Genomic DNA, 22,457 nt, shown 5'->3' on the forward strand with positions numbered 1-22,457 from the left:
AGAGTATGGCCTGCAGGGGAGAACAAGGGGAGGAGAGGAGCCCGGAGTGACCGTGCATGAGGGAAAGAGGAGAGAAAAGATGTATTTTAATGTTGTTCTTCTTGCTTCCCAATACCTGAATCAGTAATTACATATCTGTATTAATTGGTCATAAATTAATTTCCCCCATTCAAGTCTGTTTTGCCCATAAGGATAATTTCTTGCTTCTGTTTTTCCCATTTCCTCCTCTCATTTCACTGGGGAAAGGGGGACTATGCAAAGGGGTGGGTGGGAACTTGGCATTAAGCTTTGGGCCTAAAACCAGAGACAAACAACAACAAAAAGAAGTAAAGAAATTTAGCTGTTAGTTTCAATGTTCACTTTTCATCATTGACAGGGGTTGTCCACGTTTCTTCTCCCTGCCTGTGCACTGAACTTGACGTCAGAAACTTAGGAGACTTGCCCTTTTCAATCAGCTTAGTACTTTGTATACCTATAAAATAAAATGACAGCTTCTATGAGACTGATTACACAGTTCTTTGACTAAAAGAGCCTGTTTGATCTTTCACAAAGTCAGTGAGACCTTGAGCCTGCTCAGGCTTTGCACAGCAGTTTGTAAGAGCATTGTTTCTAGAAGCTCACTAGAAAGAGAACACATGTTAATATGTTATCCAGGTTAATAAACACAAAGGTATACACAACCCCAAGTGAACAACTTCCATGAATCTGTCTCTATCCTTTTCTTGTCAAATAGAAGGCATATCATTCTTAAATCTGTTCAATATTACTTTAATTCTTACTTAAGAAACCCTTATTCCATGAGAATCTAGTCATTCTTTCCCCAGCTCCTTTATTGTCTTGCCTGAAGGCGTATATAGGTACAACACAAACTTCAGAAGCTAATACAAAACACCCTACAAAGGAGTTGTAAAGGATGATGGAAATGGTTACCAAAGAAACAAAGTAGGCATAATAAAGGTACTTGTAAAATAAAAATAGCAGCATTTATTAGGAGATTATAATACATGCCAAAATAAGTGTCTTTTAAACCACTGACTATGTTTATGCATTATATTTACATCCCATTTTAAAACTAGAATTTGTTTTTGTATTTGCATACATTATTAAAAATAAATATTTAAAAAGATGATTCAAGAACAGATGCATACAATGAGGAAAAGGGAACCCTGGCTTGAAATGAAGCCATTCCAGCGTAAGTCGAGAGCAGAGAATGTGTTAGGGTTGAAAATTTAAATATGTCCTACTTAAACTGAGAAGGTAAAATTTTGTAAAGACAAGAACAAATCACCTAAAAACTAACAATGCCTTTTTTCTTTTTTATAATATCACATCAAAATTACACAGAAGACCCCAGTGATCACTAGGGAATCTGCCACAGTCTAGTTTTTCCAATCCGATTAAGTCCATACTTCGTGGAATAATCTGTGCCCCGTCTGCTGCAGGCCGAAAGTAAATGCGATCAAACCTCATCTTGCACTTGTACTCTGCATCCAGGTTGGTATTGGAGTGGGTATCCCAAGTATAGCGGCAGTGTTGAGGTTTACCTAAAAACTCCCAGATATCGGTAATGCCGTTAGGTAAGTTACCCAGTTTAGTAACCTGGAAGTAGAAGGAGGGGAAAAAAAAAAAATCCACAAAATACTGAATTCACAACTTTGACCTTCAAAACCAGAACCAAGTTGTCACAGTATCACTTTTTTTCTGCAAAACATGAGTTGTTAAAAACAAAGATACTGGAGATGTTTCTGAATTGTGGCATTTCTCAGGATATTCTAAAGCATGACCAATTCCTGTAGCGCTTTCTAAATTCAAAATATGTTGTTACCAAGTAAATGTTCAGCTCTGAAGCTTTGAGGCATGAGGGTCAACACTGTGTTCTCTGAAACAATCTTGTTCCAGTTCACCGCAATGGAATGTTGCCATAGGGAAAGATGAAACACTGACTTTCTAGTAATAATGCACAGATTTCATTTTTAATATCAGCAGCCAAAAATTACTTCTAAATTTGCATGTCTTGATGATGGGGATTTAATTTTAAACTCCCAAGACCTATTTCTCCAGAGCACCCTCTTCTTTCATTGATTCCACAAGCATTAACTCTCTGAGAACCAGAGAGTTGAGCAAGTAAAGATCACGTTCTCAAAACGATGTGTTTGAAGTCAAAACTTCGACTATCCCTGCATCTTCTAGATATAAATACTGTCAATAAAGCATTTTGTTATTGGGGGGTGGGGGTGAGTGGAGCTCTTTATATACATCACCTCAGCTGTAACAACGCCTTAGCATAGCAACATTGCAGCTTCTCTTAGTCACGATTCCACTTTTTAAGAATAAATGTTGCATATCTCTGTTCTGCATAAGCAGGTCATTTCTCAAAAGACAACAGAAAAAGCTGAGAAGATTTTGTTGCAGTATCTACTCAAAATAACAAGGTTGCTTATTTCTATTTACCTCATTGTCTCTGAGGTTTGTATCCCCTCCAAATATAACAGTGGTGGACTCAGATTCCTTCTGCATTTTGTTTAACACCATTTGCAATTGCTTTACACGCTCCTTAGAGTGATTTTTAGTGCTCTCCAGATGAGAGGTCATAAGACAAAGTTCATTACCAGATATGCTAACCTGTGTGTGAAACAAAGGCAGTGTTACTACCCACACCACGATAAGAAGTTTGAAGACAAAATCTAATCACAAAGTAAATTACTGAATGACAGAGCTCTGGTTAATATTAGTTTTACATTGAAGAAAAGTGGCTTACAGGAGGATAACAGGTTTTAGTTTTGTTTTCAGGGGTTATGAGACTCTAAAACAAATTACGGCCAGTAACTTTGATAAAAGATTTAAGTTCATCAGTATAAAATGCAACTAGGTTTGTATGTTGGGAGAAGTTTTTCTGCTGTTTTGGACTGCCATAGAGTAAAGCCAGTTAAGCTTCTCCTGGTATTTTTTGTTTTGAAGGCAGAAACACAGCTGTTACTGACTCACTCACATGCACAACCAAAAGGTTCCTCATCATGGAGGTTGTTGGAAAAGGTATTATCTCATGTTTCAGTAGCTTCACTCTTGATTTTTTCAACATTATGACAGTGAAATAGCCATCTATGTTACCTAAAGAGGAACAGGAAAAGAAATGGTCAAGGATATCTTCTTCCATGCCACAAAGAAGTTAAGGTTCTGAAAGAGACCTTTTTAACATTATCTAGGAGAATTTTTTAAAGGCAAATATTTAAGAAATTACTCATCTCTGGCAGTTTTCTGGCTACTTTTGCTATCAGTCTTTCAAAAAATACAAAGGAAACCACCAGGCAAGCAAGCTTTTCACATGCATAATTTGCATCAAACTATATCCTGGTATCAAAACACAGAAAGCGAGTTCAGTGCCTCCTTTGCCTCATTCCTACAAATGGTCATAGATTTTGGCAAGGAAGACAGACTAAACCCAAAACTTTTTCCAGTTTCTGTCTTTAGAAACTGAGGGTTATTTCTTACCTGGAATAATAGTGTAACTGCCTGCTCTCATCTGTAGAAGACAGAGATGTGGGGGGATGACCTCTTGTAAAAACACAACATCTGGACTGTATCTGAAATAGGCAAGACAAGCTTTTGAATTAACTACTGAAAGGCAGTATGGTTACACTCTGAGGCCAAATGGAACAGGGTCAGGGATTTCAGATGCACCTTGTGCTCCTTTTCCTACGTATTATAAGAACCTGCTTTTTAAAAAAAGAAAAAACTCTCTCCATATTTAGTAGCACACAGACACATCACCATTGTTAAAAGGGAAGAAACAATGATTATGGATATGGAACTATGGATAGTAATAAAATGCATGACTTCCTTATATCTTGATCTTGCAAATATTTGCACAGGCTTCATATACTACATACATGAGGAATTCAACTTAAGCAGCTGCAAAGCAGCTTTGGAACATGTTCTGCAAAATCTAAGTTCTCTAGGAGATTCCAACTGCCAGCTCATTCCCTTACAACAGACACCCTCAGGTAACCTGCCATTCATTGTCTCCAATATTGATGACAAGCTCTTTTGTTACTTAGAGCTGTGCAATCAGTAACAGTTCATGTGGGGCAGCAGTCCTGAAAATGCTGATTTAGACATGACTTTACAGCTGTCCCTATTTTTGCTAACTGCTGAATAGTCCTGCTCTAAGCAGGTGAAGGACCAACCTAAGGCCTTTTTTTACAGAAGAAAAATATTGTCACCCCAGATTAACAAAATCAAGTGAAATTTGATTTAGTTAAGGGTTTTCTGCTGTTTTAAGAGGAACTTAAATTATCACTTGTTTAAATTATTTAATTTACACCAATAAGCTACTCTAAATCAACTTAGGTAATTGTTAATTTGTTTAAATATATTCATGGGAGGCTTCCACTGGTGGAACTATAAAAGGTAATCACAGAATCTATTGCTTTTATCTTACCTTGCACATTTTCTTTTTTGATAGACCAGTAACAGCAAGAGAGCCACTTTTCACATTTCACTAGAAAAATCTTTTTTGTTGTTTCAAACAGTTTGCTCTAGCATGAAATTATTCATACTACTGGAATAAGGCAAACAAGTTGCTTGCAGTTTTAGTTTTCTCTCATGTACAGGATAGAAGTATGCTCTTGACATATGACTGCAACTTGAACACAACTGCTTATTATAAAAAAGCTTTTTAAAATAGCCATCTAACCTTTGGGATGCTGCATAGGTTCACACCTCTTCCAACCAGTATATAAACTTTTATTCATCTATTTAAGATTTATAAAGTCATTGGATTGTTGCATCTAACATTAAGATAATCTGGGCACAACGATTTGTCTAAACCAAGAAGCTCGCTTTCTCCTTTAAAGCTGGGTACATGACAATACAAAGATGAAGCCACACTTACAGTGCCAGGTAAGAACAGATTCCTCTAGCTCGTTCTTCTAGATTTCCTAGATCCAGCCCATCAATGTTCCAGGTTATCAGTGAGAAGCTGCTGTCATCCTCTTGTTGCCTCAAGTCTGTACTATTAACACTGGCATTGCTAGTAGTTGCATCTGCTGTGAGGTCAATACTTAAGAGAGAGTTTACTTGTTTGTCAACATGCACAATACTGGTTTTCCTGCAATTACCTCTCTTAACTCCTAACGGAAAATGTTTTAGACCCCTCACAATTTACAGGTGGCCATCTAAAACTTTCCCACAAATAAGTTAACATGTATTGATCTCAACATGATTTAAAAGTGCAGTAACTAAAACATACAGACCTCAGTCACACAGAGCCTTAGCACACAGGTGAAGTAAGTGATTTTTCCTCCTCCTTACAGACACAAGGTAACATTTACCATTCTAATTTAAGTTAACCAGACAGCAACCAATGTAATCCAAAGCACTTCAGTAATTCAACTCTTTCCCCATGCTCAAGGCAGGCTGCATGTATCAGTTTTTCAAACACTTTCCAGCATATTAGATACAAAGAACTGCAGCCAGGACCTGCTTTTATGTACCCGTCTTTGTAATACAGCTGAGATTCTTCCAGTTGCTGAACCCCTTGGGGAGGTACACGTGCAAACTCACTCTGTGACACATCAACAGTCCTTTTTTTTTTGGGAACATTCACCCCAAATCACACCTCAAAAACACAGACCCTTGTTTACCCTGTTGATCTGATAAAGGCTAAATAGCACTGTTAAAAGTCTGAGTGCTCAGTCTAGTAACTGTTTGGGGACTGTGTTACTAAAGAAAACTGCTCTGCCTGCTAATACATGGTTGTACTGGTTCTGGCTGGGATAGAGTCAGTTTTCTTCGTAGCAGCTCATATGGTGCTGCATTTTGGACTTGTGACCCAAATAGCGCTGGTATGACAGGGATGTGTTAGCTATTGCCGAGCAGTGCTTACACAGCATCAAGGCCTTCTCTTGATTCTCCAGCTGCCCTGACAGCGAGTGGGCTGGAGGTAGGCAGGAGGCTGGGAGGGGATGCAGCCAGGACAGCTGACCCCAACTGACCAAAGGGACATCCCATACCATATGACATTGTTGTCAGCAACAAAAGCTGGTGGAAAGGAGGAGGAAGGTGATACGTTCAGAGTTACGATGTTTGTATTCCCAAGTAGCCACTACACATAATGGAGCCTTGCTTTCCTGGAGATGGCTAAGCCTGCTGATGGAAAGTGGTGAACAAATCTCCTGGTTTGCTCTACTTACTAAAATGTCTCTATCTCAATCCATGACTTTTCACACTTTTATTACCCTTCCAATTCTCTTCCCCCATCCCACTGGGGATAAGTGAGTAGATGGCTGCATGGGGTGCACTGTCCACAGGGTTAAATCACAATACAACCCAGTGTAAAACCCTTGAGTAAAGGGAAAGTCCATAACAAAATACATTAAATAGTATAGCTAAGACTAAAACTGTATTTTGGAAGAGTTGGGGTACTAGAGTTTTGTTTTTAAACAGAGAATTTGTATGCACACATGAAAATAAGGTCATGAACTAAAACAAATCTATTCTTTAGAACTTAGTATTGTATTTATACTTGGTGCTGCACAATGTAAGATTCTGCTACCATGCACAAGTAAGCTAAACTGAACAGAAAAAGAAAAGCAAAGGAGAGGAAGCTAAAGGATAATTTAAGTCAGCGAATAACATGGTATATGCCTCCAGTATTTCCATGATGACAGTTTTATATTTCTACTGTAAGCTGAAGGACTATGAGATGAAATATGAAAGTCTGTGTGGTCTGCAGTGATGCTCCCCTAACTGGGAGACCTCCCGATAGTCCTCCCTCCCAACACATGCTGCATACAACAACTGAAGACAGAACCCACAGAGCAAAGACGGACAGAGGCTGGAAAATAAAGAGGTGCTGCCAACCTGATACGGATATATTCTGACTCACCATGGACTACCTAGAGACCAATATTCAGCAGACATGTATTTTTTCATACATACATATCAAGCAAACCCAGGTATTCTGTTATCAAATATAGCTTATTCACAACTATAAAGATCATAAGGGCTCTTCTACTTATCATGCAAGTCTGTAATAAATAAATCTATAAGAAAAAAGCTTCCCTCAGGACTGTGAAGGGCAGGGATGTGTGAAAGTTCAGTTCCAAAGGTAGTTCAATACCCGTGGAATGCCCTACAGGTATGCCGTGAGATTGCAAGAAAGACACAGACCTTAGATCCTAACTGCCACAGGTATATTTAACAAGGTGTGCATGTACATGTCAACTTTATTAATAAAAATATAAATACACATTCATCTAGCACATGACATACACGCACAGTTTACACATAGGCAAATGTGTGTGTGTGCGTACAGTAAAACCTGCACAAGACAAGAAAATGAGAACGACCGCGTCCCTTCTCGGAAAGGCTCACTATCTACTAGGCCCGAGGGAAGGGGGCTGAAGCACCGAGACCCCGTGTGGAGCCTGCCTGTGAGGCGCGGAACCTACCTGTCTCCCCACCGGGCAGCACAGGGCCGGAGTCAGGCGCTGCACCCGGAGACGGCTCTCTCCCAGCCGAGGGAACCTGCCTGACTCCGGGGCGGCTCGGGGCGCCCCCTCCCCTCGCCCCGCCGATCCGCCTCCTCCCGCCCCGGGGTCACCTACCAGGTCCCGGGCCCCGCGCGGGCCGCCGGCACGCCGCCCGCCGCCTTCTCCTCCTCTTTCTCCAGCGGCGGCTCGAAATAAGCGTTCAGCGCCCTCTGAAACACAGAGGCGGGTGGCAGGGACGAGCCGCCGCCGCCGGGACAGCCCAGCGCCCCCGCCGCCGCCCCCGGCCGTACCTGCAAGTGCCAGTCGTTGCCGGCCAGGAAGCTCCGCGCCACCGCCTCGTCGCTGCTGGTGATGGCGGCGAACTCGGAGCACAGCACCCTCCTCCGCTTGGCGAGGTGTAACGCCTCCTCACCCTCCTCCTCCTCCGCCGGCAGCGGCTCACCCGCCTGCGGGCTCCGGGCCGCCTCGTCGCTCTCTTCCCGCTGCTGCCCCTCCGCCGCCTCCATGGCTCCCCCGGCAGCGGGGCGGACGGAAGCCGTGGGGAAGCTCCACCCGCCGGGGTTGCCGTTCCGGGGCGCGGTCGGCGGGGCGCTCAGGGCAACATGGGGTGCACGATGGAGAGCCTGAGAGAGGCCATAAAGTACATGGTGGAGTCGCAGGGCTTCGACCGGGTGCTCCGCAAGGTACGGGAGAGGGCGGCGGGACCCTCGGGTGGGCATACCCGCCATAACAGCAGCCCCTCACGGGAAGGACGGCGGTTCGCCTGAGGCGGGGCCGCCCTTTTAAAAGCCGTTTTTCCCCTCCCAGAATAAAAGGCCGAGCCCGGCTGAGTTGCGGTTCCTTCTGCACAATTTCGCCGCGGTCTGGTGTGGCCGCGCTGTCCTGCGGAGCTCACTCGCCTCGGGCGGGCCGCAGCCCGGCTGACGGTGGCCCCGGGGCCGGCGCCGGCCGAGGTGTGTTCGCTGAACCCTGACCGCGGTGGCGCGGACCTGCCGCTGTTTTCCCCGGATTCGAGATTTCCGAACGGCGGTGTGCGGCAGTGGTGGTGATACGCAGTAGAAAACATAAGTTGTTGCTCGGTAACTCTTAAATACTAGCGCTCCTTTCCAGTACCTCTCTGAAGACGAGGATCGTGCTAAATAACTGTTAAAAGGATTTCGCCTGGCTGTGGGTATCTCCAGGCTTGCTTTGTTAACAACTCAGAGTTGGGCCATCACCTCAGTGGGTGGCAAGGACTAACAAAGAGCACCTTCTATATATTACATGACATTATGCAATACAAAAAGTCTGGTGTTTTTCTATGATCTCTCAGTCCCCAATTCTTCATCACTTTCAAAAGTCCATTATATTCTTCAGCTTCATCTAATTCTCACTGTTCCATTCCAATTCCTCTTTTGAAGTCACTGCTCATTGGTGTAGTCTTCGGTCATCATGGTTACTTACTTTCTTAAAAAATCTTCATCATAATTCTCCTTTAGAATTCTGAGAAAAAACTAAAGATGTTGTGTTTAACATATACTTAATCTAAGTTTAAATGCCTAACCTTTATAAATGCCTTACTTTAATCACTTATTTCTTATCTTCTGTTAGGTCTCAAACTTAATACCTGAGATTAATTTCGGTTAACTCGGATTGACATGGGGCAAATGACCCGTACTGACGTTGGACTGTCAGTGTTGTTCTTTGAACACCTGTATTCTATCAATTAAACCTGTAAGACTAACTCTATTTATCAATTATTAACAGTATCTTAATAAAGAGCCTTCTAGGAGCTTTCTCCTTTTACAAATTCCCTCCTTTTGTTTTCATTGCACTCTTACTATCCAACACAACACTGAAACAGTATAATTATTCAAACTATTATGACTGTCGTTAAAACAGTAACAATTCTATTGGTATTGGCATCGCGATATCGTGATGCAAACTTTTTCCACAAGGTGTCGCTCCAGGAAAAAATAGAGATAAGTAGTATTTTACAACAGAGATAATAATATTTTACAACAGTTCATTATGCTTCGGATTCTTTACGGGCATGAGAATGATGGATCCAAGTCTCTTTCCTGGATACCTTAAAGAGAAGTTGATAAAACAGTATAAGGCCCTTCCCATTTTGATTCACATCTGTTTTTCCTTTTAAAATTCTTAATATAAACTTTGTCTCCTGGTTGAATATTATGGACCTGAATTTTGGGAGTTAGTCCCTGGTACCAATAAGCATGATTGCTCATTTGAAAAAAGAGTTCTGCAAATATAAAAGATTTTGTGTGACCTGCTCATCTTTGTCCAAAAGACTTTTTTTTTGCTGGCATATACGTACTTGGTACAGCAAGTATTCTCCTAAATAAAATTTCAGCGCGGAAACCCCAATTGGCTGTGTTAGGGTATTTATCATATCCCACAAAACTCAGTTTAAATCATCAGGCCACTTTAGGCCAGTCTGTTTACAAACCTTAACTAATTTTTCTTTTAAAGTTTTGTTCATTCATTCTACTTGGCCAGATAATTCGGGGTGATGTGGAATATGAAATTGACCAAAAATCCTAAATATTATAAATTTGAATTAAAATTGCAGCTGTGAGATGACTTCTTCAATCAGAATCAATAACTTCAGGAACTCCGTATCTCGGGATTATTTACTTCAGTAGAATTTTTACTACTGCCTTTGAATCTTTTTTTTAGTAGGAAAAGCTTCTACCCATCCTGTTAACTAATCGGCTATCACTAATGTGTAAGAGTACCCCATTGTTTTTGGCATTTCAGCCTAATCAGTTTGGAGTTTTTGAAAAGGAAAGGTGGCTGGAGGTCTTTTCCCACTGGGAGTCTTAATTCATACAGAAGCATATTGTCTATAAAGTTTACGTCCTTCACAGATTCTTTTAGCTGCTGCATAAATTCCTGGGGCAGCCTAAAGTCTTTGAATCCGGAGCACTAAGCTCTCTGGGCCCCCGTGAGTTTTTTCGTGGTGCCATCGCATGAACAGTAATAGATAAGAGGTTTGTTGTTTAACATCTGCTGACCTCCTTGACTTTGAGCTTTAAGTCAGATCCATTGCTTTTCTTTGGGGAGACCTTCATATAACCTGTTTATGTCTGGGAGTTCGGGTGTCACCTCATGTTGTGACAGTGACATGATGGACACATTCTGTTGTGCTGCTGCTTTAGCTGATCAGCTAAAGAGTTTCCTTTTGAAATCATGTCTTGTTTCAGAGTGTATGCATTTATATAAATGACAGAAATTTCAGAGGGTAGCTGTATCACCTCTAATAATTCTTTGACCTGTTCAATAGTCTTTCCTGCTGACGTTAAGAAACCCCTTTCTTTTCATAAGGTCCTCGTTGCATGACAGATACCAAAAGCATATATAGAGTCTGTGTAAATGTTAACCCTTATCCCAATTGCATATTTAGTAGCTTCCATAAAGGCAGTTATTTCTGCTCCCTGTGCATTTAAAGGTGCAGGCAAAGGTCCTGCCAACAGTACCTGTGTTTCCCTAGTCACTGTGAAACCAGTACATCTTCAACCTCCTTCATAATAGGAGGAGCCATCTGTCAAGAGGTTCAAATCAGGGTTATCTAAAGGTTGATCTTTTGATTCATGTCACTGTTTGCTGGTTTCACTTAATAGTTGGACACAGTTATGGTTATCTTTTTCTCCATCGGAGGGTAAAGGCAGTAGGGTAGCAGGGTTTGAAGTGTTGCACCTTTCCAATTTTAAATTATCAGCCAATAACAGAATTATATCTATGTGCCCTTTGAGGAGATAAAGCTTTCTCCACATATTGTTTTAACAATATCTCTACCTCATGGGGTACCCAGACAGTTAGTGGATGCCCTAGAACAATTGTCCTGTTTTTTTCTACTATCTCAGCTGCTGCTGCTATTGTTCTAATACAAAAAGGAATTCCTTTAGTCACTGGGTCTAACTTAGAAGAAAAACAGGCAACAGGTCTTTCATATGGTCCTAAAGCCTGTGCTAGCACCCCTTTTGCAGTTCCTTTGTTTTCATCACAATATAATTTAAAAGGTTTTGAATAATCAGGAAGTTCTAGGGCAGGGGCAGACAAAAGTGCTGCTTTTAGACTATGAAAGACTTTTTCTCTCTCAGTACTCCCAAGTAATTGGTTTCACTTCCTCATTTTGGGTAGCCTCATGCAAAGGCCTAGCTATGTTACTAAACTCTGGGATCCAAGGGTGACAAAACCCTGCTTGTCCCAAAAATCCTCTAATTGCTTTTTAGTCATCGGTCTAGGTATCTCTTGAATTGTTTTGACTCTCTTAGGATCCACTTCCCTTCTTCCTGGTTTTAATATAAATCCAAGATATTTCACTTGCTGTTTACAAAATTGTAATTTGGATGGAGATGCACGGTGTCCCTTTTTAACAAGTTGAATACATAAGTATTTGGTATCTCTGATACAATCATTCTTGGCTTTGCTTGCCAATAATAAATCATCAACATATTGGATTAAAACAGCTTTATTTGGAAAAACTAGATCTTGTAAATATTTTTTCAAAATTTGAGAAAGTATTGTTGGAGAACCAGTCAATCCTTGTGGTAACCTAGTCCAAGTTAACTGCTTTCCTTGCCAAGTGAAGGCAAAGATTGATTGGCTTTCTTCTGCAATTGGGATGCTAAAGAAAGCTCCTGTAAGATCAAGCACCATGAAATACTGTGCCCAGACTGGAATCTGTGTTAAAATCAGACTAGGATCTGGTACCACAGGATGTGGAGTGATGTTCATTTACAGCTCGTAAATCTTGGACAAATCTATATTCAGAATCTCCATCTTTGTCTACTCTGTGTTTACTAACTGGTATAATAAAATGGGAGTATTATAAGGATTACAACATTCCTTCAAAATCCCTTTTTCTAAAAAATATACAATTTGCTTTTCTATTATACTGGGAACGGCCTCATTTATAATTGGATATTGTCGAATTGAAGGAGGGGTCCCTCATTTTGTTTTTACCACAATAGTTTTGGCTGATTTTAACAATCCTGTTTCATCTCCTGACATACTTCAAAGTTCTCTAGGGACCGCAGCCAGTTCAAGTGGTATATTTTTTAAATTATTTTGTGTTTGATCTCCAAGTTGAATTATTTCTGAACCCATTATAATTAGTTGGATCCCTGTTGGAGCCAAGGAGATAAACATACCAAATTCCTGCAAAAGGTCTCATCCCAAAAGGGAAATAGGAGAATTGGGAGAGATCACAAATCTTCCCCAAACCTATTTCTTATCTAAAATTACAGGCAAAGGGGTAGATAAACATTTTATCTCTTCCCCTACCACTCCCCATATTATTACTGTTTCATGCAAAATTTGGAGAACTTAAAAATTCAGTAAAGACAAAGTTGTCCCCATATCCACTAGAAAATTAACAAATACTGTTTATCTTTGCAGAAATCTGACCCTGCTCATCTACCTTGATTCTAACAGGCTCCATTGTTCCTTCAGTTCCCCGAGAAGATGGGTATCATTTTTTACTGTGAATAAGGTCAATGTGGTCTGACAGGTGAAGATCTCCTTGTGCAGACATGGGTCTCAGCAGGCACTCTCTCTGCATGTGGCCCAAATTTCCACAGTAGAAGCACTCTAAATAATTAGCATATTGAGAAATAGGAGCAACTCTTGCCTTGCACCCCTCTCCCTCTAAATTCACCTCGGGGAAATCCTTGACTTCTTCTCAGGTTATAGGTTTGAGTAAATGCTGCAACCCACAACCCAATTTCTCTTTCTTTCTCTTTTTGCTCTCACTTTTTCTCAAGTTTTAACCTTTCTTGCTACTTTTGCTTTCTTCATCTCTTCTGTCAAAAACAAAAGCAGCAATGCTTAAAATTTTGGTTAATGTTTCACCTTGCCAGCCTGGTATGTGTTTCTTAAAATATTTATTTATGTCTGGAGCAGATTGATCTACAAAAACACTAACAACTAGTGGTTCTTGGAAATTATCATGGGTCATACCCCTATATTTTAGAAAGTAGCCTTCCATCGGCCCCAGTAACGCTTGGGTGTTCATCTGTTTTTTGCCTACATTCTAAAACTTTTGTCCAGTTAGTTTCTCTCTTACCTGCTTGTCAGACCACTTCTATTAGTTGCTGGATAGCAGCCCCATTAGCTCTTGTTCCCTCTGTAGTTGCTAAATTCCTTTCTGGATCTTGCTCAGGCCAGGGATTTAATCCTTGGCCTCTATGAGCATCTCTTTATCCTTTTGAAAAATCTTTTCCCTTTCCTCTGACTGAAATAGTTCTCATAATAAAATCAGTGACAATTCCCAATAACAGTTGAGCACATTTTTCAGCATCATCTTGTAACCGAGGCGTTTTTGCCTGCCAAGCTACTAAAGCACCTTGCTTCCAAGGTTCATGTCTCATAACTGTAGTTACTGCAGAGACTAAAGCAGGTGCACCAGGACCTGCTCTGTGGTTTGGGATGTAATCCAAACACATTGGATTCATGCCAGTATTACTAGAAGGAAATTCAGTTTCCTCAGCCTCAGGACCTGAGGGAAGTAAACTTCCCCTAGTTTTTATCAAAGGATTTTTCTTTCTTTGTTGAGCCCAATTATACCAGATATACCAATAATCAGTATCCTGACACCCATAGTCTTCCAAAATTATTCTTAAGAATTTTTGCTTAGGGGGTTTAAATGGTCCCTTAGGAGGCCATACATCCATTGGCCCTCCTCCTCTATTTCTCGTCAGGAATAGCCATTCCTCTTAGCACAATATTATTAGTTTTCTCTTCTGTAATGTTTGTGCCAAAGGTCACTTTCCCCAATTCTCTAAAACTTCAGCAAGGGGTGTCCCCATTTCAATGCAGGATGTTGACCCCATCTCTTTTCCTTTATCTTACCTTGTTTTGCAAATTTAAACACAAGAGTTTCCCAGTGTAATTCTATCTGGAACTACCCGTGCCCAAGTCTTGTAGGTGAACTCACCTGGTATTTCTTTTTGCTGGCAGTTCGAGTGTTGGTAACGGGTTTGCCCAGAGGAATATCTGGCTCTTCCTCTCTTGTGTCCTAGTGTCACATCTGGGTCACCAAATTCTGTTAAAGGATTTCGCCTGGCTGTGGGTATCTCCAGGCTTGCTTTGTTAACAACTCAGAGTTGGGCCATCACCTCAGTGGGTGGCAAGGACTAACAAAGAGCACCTTCTATATATTACATGACATTATGCAATACAAAAAGTCTGGTGTTTTTCTATGATCTCTCAGTCCCCAATTCTTCATCACTTTCAAAAGTCCATTATATTCTTCAGCTTCATCTAATTCTCACTGTTCCATTCCAATTCCTCTTTTGAATTCACTGCTCATTGGTGTAGTCTCTGGTCATCTTGGTTACTTATCTTCTTAAACAATCTTCATCATAATTCTCCTTTAGAATTCTGAGAAAAAACTCAAGATGTTGTGTTTAACATATACTTAATCTATGTCTAAGTTTAAATGCCTAACCTTTATAAATGGCTTACTTTAATCACTTATTTCTTGTCTTTTGTTATGTCTAAAACTTAATACCTGAGATTAATTTCTATTAATTCAGCTTGACTGGGTTTTAAGCCAGCCACGGAGAGGGCTGCACAGGGGTTAAATGAGCAGTACTGGCATTGGACTGTCAGTATTGTTCTTTGAACACCTGTATTCTATCAATTAAACCTATAAGACTAAATCTATTTATCAATTATTAACAGTATCTTAATAAAGAGCCTTCTAGGAGCTTTCTTCTTTTACAGTAACCTTCCATGAGTTATTTAGTAACTAATGTTCTTCCCTTCATAGTACCTCTGACTAAGCATAACTTTCAGGACTGTAAAATGATGAAATAAATACTCTTCCGGGTTTAAAAATGAAAAAAAGTAGCTCATTATAACTTCTCACACCTCACCTTGAAGTCAGACTGAAAGCACAAGCACCTCAGTCCTCTCTTGAGTTTCTACACAAGGCCTAATATAACAAAATGTATTTGACTAGTATGGCTCTAATGTAATACTACATTATGATCAAAAAAGTTGGAACGATGTTACTGTGTTAAATTTTGTAGCTGCTGTGAACTAGGTGGTCCTGTGAAGCAGTTTCAGTGTTCCCATTAAATTTCGCAGTGCTAGAATGCTCCATTTAATTTCTATTTATTTGTGTAGCTGTGACGTTCAGTGATGCATTAAATTTATCTAAGAAAACCAACCAAATATGTATGTTTTGCATTGTAGAGGAGCAAATGTAATATTGGAATCAGTGCTTTCATTGACAGCTCCATGATCTGGTACATTTAATAGAAAGTAACTATTTGCAAAACAACTCTTACTGTCTTGTTTCCCCAAGAAGTTTTGGTCTTGTATTTAAAAAGTATAAAGCTTTAAGTTTAAGAAGCTCATTTATTTAGAAAGAGTCCAATTAGTTCTTAGTCACCACTTCACTGTGATAACTTTACCTTAAAATCTTACTAGGTAGAGAGAAATGCAGTGTTTCAGCTCATAAAGGTAACTGTCTGGAAGTGAGCCTTGGGAGATAGGCTTTCCTGCCTTGCTCTGGAATACTTTTAAAATTTTTCTGCAATCTCCTTCTAGAATTATGGTGCTATGAACATAATCATAATAACAATAAAAGTAGAGTTTTGTTTGAATTTAAAGTATTTGCTGTTTTTTTGGGAGATACCTGAAGCCTTTCTTACCATAATTAAATATGATCAAGATTTTTTCTGTTCTGGAGAAGACAGATTTTAGTCAGAAACTTCTCAGCTCCAGCATCAGACTTGGTTTCTGGTTTAATTCCAGGCTGGTATCTACATAGGGCTTAATGATGGTGGGTTTTAAAGCCCTTTCTCCAAAGAAGTAGCACATCTCAGTAGTGGCTGGAAGCTGAAGCAGCATACTGTTCCCTGCGAAGACAGACCTGTGGGAGGACAAGCACAGAAGGGCTGCGAGAAGTACAAACCAGCAGCTCTAGCTGTGTTAAGTCCTGGAAGTGTTCAAATACTGAACTATTTTCGTCAAGGAGAACAGGCAGCTAGTGCCAGATCAGAGCAATGACAAAACCCAGATGCTTTCCTTGCCTTGTTGATGGATTGGAGCACTCCCTGACGGTAGTGGAAGCCATCTGCTCCCAGTGTCAAGTGTCAGTAAAGTCCTCATTAGAAATTCTGTCAGAAACGTAGGCCTCCATAGGCCTCCAGTCAGTGCAGCACAGCGTGCCTGCTTTAGGACTTGGGATTTTCATTGATCAAGGTGCTATTTCTTTATTAGGACACTGCCTCAGTGATTTCCCCTCTGTTTAATTCCAGCGTTTTCCATTCATAGATGGACTGTGTACTACATCATAATTTATCTTAGTATCACGTCTTTGCAAAATTTGGATAAACTTTGGCCTATTGGAAAGGGACATTGGCTGAAACTGAGCTCTTACACTGCATTATATATAAGGAATAGTGAAACTGGAGACATTTCAATCTTAATTCCTTTTAAGATTAAAAAGATTTAAGTCAACTCAGCTGATACAGTATGGAAACATGTACGCTTAAAAAAAAACTGTGTAAAAAAAATTACAACGTTAGTAGGAATTATAATAAATATTATGCCCACATTTCACTTGAGACAGTCTAAAGGTACTTCAAAGTCTTAGTTGTAGGTGTAAATATATGTGCTGTACTTAGACCAGTTATGCATCTGCTTTCACATTGTGGTGAAAAGCAATACATCTGTATTTCAGATTTTGAATATAGTGCTACTGACTGAAGAAACTTGAAAAAAGATTTTAAAATACTGAATTGCAGTAACTTCTTGGTGTCAAATATCCAGCTGTTGGTTACAGGGGGAAGCATGGTGCCATAGACATACTGTAATTTTCTATTTAACATCTGTGGGCAAGAATAAAAGTATACACAAATCATGGTTCTGTAACAGAATGTGATACAGCCTTGCATACTTCTACCCGGGAGTAAGAATTTCAGTTCAGGGAGGTCAATCTGATTAGCATTTCCAGCGCTCATTTCAAAACACTGATTTTTACTGAGATTGCTCTAGTATAATAATTCATTAATTACTGTCCGTCTCATTTCCATTTTGTGAGCCAACAAATACACCTTCACAACTATGGTACACACAGATAGTCAGAGCAGTTTTGTGTTTCCTCTAATCTGGCTTTTCAAGTCACAGATTAAAGCAGAAGGAAAACTGAAGAAGAATGGTGTGTTCTAAGCAATTTGTGAGAGCATAGCAAGTATTGAAGTTTTGTTAAGCTATCAGTTTAAATGTTTATCTGCACTAGAAATACAAATTTTTCTAAGGCAACAATCTTCTGCTCAAAATTCATGGAAATACCTAATGTGATAGTTGAATTACTCTATTTTCCATCTTTTGTCTCATGAGTCCAGAATTAAACAAGATTTACTTTCAATTTGATTCAGGGCAGTATCGGGTGTTGGTACTATTGTCAGTAAGCTTTTTATTCCTTCTGTGATTATGCAGATGAAACTACTTTCCGCAACTCCTGGAAAAGTTGTTTGTGAAATGAAAGTAGAGGAGGAGCATACAAACAGAGGTGGCACATTACATGGAGGTTTGACAGCCACGCTTGTGGATGTGGTGTCAACAGCGGCGTTGCTGTACACAGAAAGAGCAGTGCCTGGGGTCAGTGTGGACATGAACATCACGTAGGTATCATCTGCCATGTTTATCAGAACATACTTTTCTTCCCCTAACACGATATTGTACTTCATTTCTGTACTGTAGTACTAACTTAAAAGGAGGTGTTTTCTTGGGTTTCAGAAGACTTTTTTGTAAATAAAGGGTGGAATGTATTTGAGGATATTGCCATTTGGTTGCAAAATTCGAGTTGGGCTTTCTTAAGCTTTTGTTTTGTTACATTTGTTTAAGAGACTACCCATTCACAGAGTGTAAAGGGGTGTTGGGATGTGGTAAATTTAATCTTATGAAATTGGCTCAACTTCTGTCTTCACTTGTGAAGATGTGTTAGTATGTCTTCAAACACCAAGATCTAGGGTAGGCAGCTTTCTGTAAACCCTTTTTTAGTATTAGTCCATAAAATGTTAAAACAGGAAAAATACTAAAACAGGAAACAGTTTAGCTCTGATGTATGCTCCCATAGAGGGTTAATTACAGATTGAATCAGAATTTTTCGGTGGAGGAACCTTCCTTTGCTCTAGGTCATTTAAAGGTAGTTTTATACTGAGAATAGTTCTTCCTGTAATGCAAATTTAAAGCAGTGTCTTAAAAAAAAAAAAAAAAAAAGTCCTTCTTTGATCGTGCTATTTTAGCTTGTCAGCTTTGATTCATTACTTTCAATGAAGAGGTTATGACTCATTGGAACTAAAGTAATCCTACTTGGAATAACTAACACAGAGCAATAAAAATCTTGCAAAAGTAACCCTCATCAAAACTGTCATAAAAAAAAAAAAAAAGCTTTAGAAGTGTGTGGGGAGTGACCTGTATCTTTACCAGGTTTCCTCCTTTCCCCCCAACACCTTCTGATTTCTCCACTGGGCAGGTAGGACTGGAGCATCTATTTAAGCTTTATCCTACCACTGTGATGACTAGGAAATTACTGGAAATTAAAACCTGAAATTATCCTATCATTATTATTTTTCCCTACAGCAGTATAACAAGAGGCCAACATCTGAATTATTTACATTATCAATTACACTATCAATTGCCTACTCGATTACATAAAGGCTAAAATGTTAAGGAAGTGCTCTCTTTGGAGGTGATCCAAAGTTATTTGAGTAGCATAACCTTTAGGAAATGTTATATGAAGCAGTAATAGCTTTGTTTAACCTGCGCTGTTGCTTTCACTGAAGTAAGTGATACTCGATGTCAAATACTGCTATAATACAGCTTTTTCCTTTTTGGAAAGGAGCTGTTTAAAAAGTTGGCACGAGGAAGCTATTTCAGTAGTGGAAAGAACAGAGAGAAACAGAAACTTTTTTTTTAAATCACAAGAGGATCAACAGCAGCCGCTAAAAATGAAACAAGACTGAAACCCTGCCCCCTGTCAAGTAATGGGGCTTGTGCTCCATCAACTGGAGGTGTGACTGTAATACTTTTGGCATGGTGTAATGTATAAGAATAGACTGGTTAATGAAGTTTATCTCAGTAAGATTTTTATCTGTCGATTACACATTCTCCTCTGTAATTCTAACATTTTAATATTGTTCCCCTAACTCAGTTCATGGTTGGATCATGTTCCTCCTGGTTCTTTCCAGGCTTTTTGTGGAGGAATTTCTTCCTGTTCCCTGGAGAGTGTGTTCTAAAAGAACACCCCTCCTACTCAAGTAAATAAAAACAGTTATCTAATGGATGGAAACAGAACTAAACCTGGGAAGTTTGAAGGCCTCCCAGATTTCCATGACTTTTCTCTGATCAGGGTATGGGAAGCGGTTAACCTACGCTTGGGTTCCATACAGAAATGACCTTCTAGAGCCTTTGAGACGTTTTGCAGCTGAACCTGCCAGACTAGTTTTGAAAGGCTGTAGGGAGCCAGCAGTGGCTGGAATAGGACTTGGAGCTGAACTTTTAACTCAGGTCTTTGATACCTAATTGTTTCTGTTCCAAAATGGACTTTTCCTCAGCAGCAAGCCAATGGGTTTCTTTCTGTCCTCCATTTTCTCAGAGAATTCTTACAGTGAATTACCACTGCAGTACTTAAAGGAACTCAAAGTCTTTAAGAAGTGGGGATTTTTAAGCAGGCAGTTAGAGAGATGTGTCTTTATTACTCATTTTTGCTAATTCCCTTCATGATAATCTAAAATGCAGGAATATTATTGGATTTGTGTTCTGTACAGCCTCTTACCTGTTCATTTTGTTCTTCATTGAAGATATACTTCCGCTGCTAAGATTGGAGAAGAGATACTGATTACAGCTCAGATTTTGAAGCAAGGAAGAAGTATTGCATTTGCCACCGTGGATTTAACAGATAAGGCCACAGGAAAGTTAATTGCACAAGGTAGACATACAAAGTATCTAGGAAGTAATACAAGCAAGTAATTAAAAAAAATGGGCTTATAATTCCATATCGAATTATTTTCTCATTTATACAATAAGACATCTGCAGTAAGTTTGATAGTCTATATCAAATGAATTTGTCTCTGTCCCATAATAAGTGAACAAATAACAAATTTCTTAGTTACCACTAGAATTGCTACAGGCCTAAAATTAGTGCCTATTTTGAGATGAACAACAGAGTATGATAGCACGGGGATGCATCTGGCTTTTTTTGGTCAAAGTAGCAGAAGGGAAAAGCCTTTGCATCAGCCATATGGTTTACCAGCATGACAGTGTTTTAAGAGTTCTCCATTTTCTTTGCCTGTGGTGTCATCGCGTTACAAAGCAACCCAGTCTTACAGCCCATCACAGTCACATTCAAACAACACTGTATATGCTTACAAACTGAAGTACTTGTGCTGTAAGATGGTAGTACAGAGATTCTCATAATATAGTGTGAAGCTGGTTTGAAAGTGTAAATTAGGCTAATACAAAATGTCATTTACTGATGCTGTAACAAATTCAAAAGTGTTCAATAAAGCTTTCTGAAACTACCTTTTTAAAGATTATTTAATAGTTTTGTAATCTCTTTGCACTGAGTAAAAGCTTGCCAGCATGGAGTGGTTGAGAGAGGGTGCAGTGGAACCCTTGTACGCAAATTCACCTGAGATTTCATTATATCCCTGTAATGCCTGAATGTGAAAATGTAGTTACATCATCAGGGCTTTTCACCTCTACATACCTGAAGTACTGCCTACATTTGTTTAAAAATCATCAGCTGAGAGTTAGAGATACATCAGAATAATTTGTTGAGTCTTTCATCAGGCTAAATCTGTAGATTGTCCAACTTGTGTTGAATGCAGTAGAGTTAAGCTGCTATTCATCCGCTGAAGACTTGTCTCCTCATGCACTGCTGTGGACACGTTTAACTGCTTGCTTCAAACTGATGACAAACGATCCTTGGCAAGGCTGTCACACTAATTAAAACATCGATGCTACATGTGCAGTGCAAGTTTACATAAACCATGACCTTGTTTTTTCTTCTCTAGTGGGAGATTTGAAAGTTAATCTACACTAGTAAAGGGCATGCATAGTTCTTTTTGTGATGGAAGTTGACTCATTGTTTTCAGTGATTTGAATTTTGTGATTAAATGTGCAGTCAGAGCTTTTTTGTGCATTCCTAAACCTAAAGAAACAATTTCCAGTGAGTTAAATGACCTGTTCATGCATGCCATGATTTTCAATATGAAGTTGACCAAGTTTACTAATATATCAGCAATATAACAAAAATTATTTTCAAACAAGTGATATATAGCTGATACTTTACCCTTCAATGGAAGTTCTCTAAAAAAATACCTACAGTGGGCTCAGGCTATCAGCATGTATTTTTGCTGCAAGTTTAGAACACTTGTTCATGGTATATACATTCTCAACAAAAGCTTTTCCTCTGAGGCTTACACGCCTGTGGCTAGTTGAACTTTTAATGATAGCATCCTCTCTTCAGCAGTACATTCGTAATTATTTTCTCCCCACTATTTGCACTCGTGTTCAGAACCATCCCCCAATCCCATTTATAGAAACACAATGCATTGCTAAAGCAGTTCTGTGAAGATACTTATTACAGAAGCAACCTTTTTTGTTTTAAATACTTGCTCAGCAGAACTGTATGCTTCACTGTATTAAATTATATTTCACTTTACAGCTTCCTCTGCCCAGAGGTCTGTCATGATTCTTAAACATCTTCAGCTCCTCTACAATTACTAAGATGAGCAGACAGAGAGGATCCATCACAGCATGTGGACCCACCTAGTGGGTTTAGCAATTGCCGTTCTGGTTATCTTCCTTAACATGTTCTGGCATCTCCAGTCACCTTTTTTCTCATCCTTAAGTTCACTAGTTTTCTTCCATAGGTTACCTATGTAGTAGAGTGCAAGGAAATAGAAGCGAGAATGAAAACTGCTCCCCCAACTACTC

The 22,457-nt window shown here is 39.6% G+C and overlaps 2 protein-coding genes across 2 annotated transcripts; one reads left to right on the forward strand and one right to left on the reverse strand.

The window, feature by feature from the left end:
• Nucleotides 1-952: 952 nt before the first annotated feature.
• On the reverse strand, nt 953-8,039 carry TDP2 (tyrosyl-DNA phosphodiesterase 2). The gene is made up of 7 exons (XM_074899328.1): nt 7,784-8,039; nt 7,608-7,702; nt 4,892-5,059; nt 3,490-3,581; nt 2,990-3,108; nt 2,452-2,622; nt 953-1,599 (listed from the first exon to the last, which is right to left on the reverse strand). The coding sequence occupies exons 1-7, from the start codon at nt 7,997-7,999 to the stop codon at nt 1,318-1,320; spliced, it is 1,143 nt and encodes a 380-aa protein (XP_074755429.1). The 5' UTR covers nt 8,000-8,039; the 3' UTR covers nt 953-1,317.
• Nucleotides 8,034-21,037, forward strand: ACOT13 (acyl-CoA thioesterase 13). Its single transcript, XM_074899329.1, has 3 exons — nt 8,034-8,176; nt 17,952-18,136; nt 20,318-21,037. The coding sequence occupies exons 1-3, from the start codon at nt 8,096-8,098 to the stop codon at nt 20,484-20,486; spliced, it is 435 nt and encodes a 144-aa protein (XP_074755430.1). The 5' UTR covers nt 8,034-8,095; the 3' UTR covers nt 20,487-21,037.
• The last annotated feature ends 1,420 nt before the right edge of the window (nt 21,038-22,457 follow it).

This window comes from Athene noctua, chromosome 2, assembly GCF_965140245.1.
Source record: "Athene noctua chromosome 2, bAthNoc1.hap1.1, whole genome shotgun sequence".
NCBI lineage: Eukaryota > Metazoa > Chordata > Aves > Strigiformes > Strigidae > Athene > Athene noctua.

Coding starts and splice junctions, on each gene's coding strand:
- TDP2 (XM_074899328.1), bottom strand. CDS start 7,999: ATGGAGGCGGCGGAGGGGCAGCAGCGGGAAGAGAGCGACGAGGCGGCC. Junction 7,703..7,783: donor GCAACGACTGGCACTTGCAG/GTACGGCCGGGG, acceptor TCTGTGTTTCAG/AGGGCGCTGAACGCTTATTT. Junction 2,623..2,989: donor GGAACCTTTTGGTTGTGCAT/GTGAGTGAGTCA, acceptor TTTCACACACAG/GTTAGCATATCTGGTAATGA.
- ACOT13 (XM_074899329.1), top strand. CDS start 8,096: ATGGGGTGCACGATGGAGAGCCTGAGAGAGGCCATAAAGTACATGGTG. Junction 8,177..17,951: donor TCGACCGGGTGCTCCGCAAG/GTACGGGAGAGG, acceptor GTGATTATGCAG/ATGAAACTACTTTCCGCAAC. Junction 18,137..20,317: donor AGTGTGGACATGAACATCAC/GTAGGTATCATC, acceptor TCTTCATTGAAG/ATATACTTCCGCTGCTAAGA.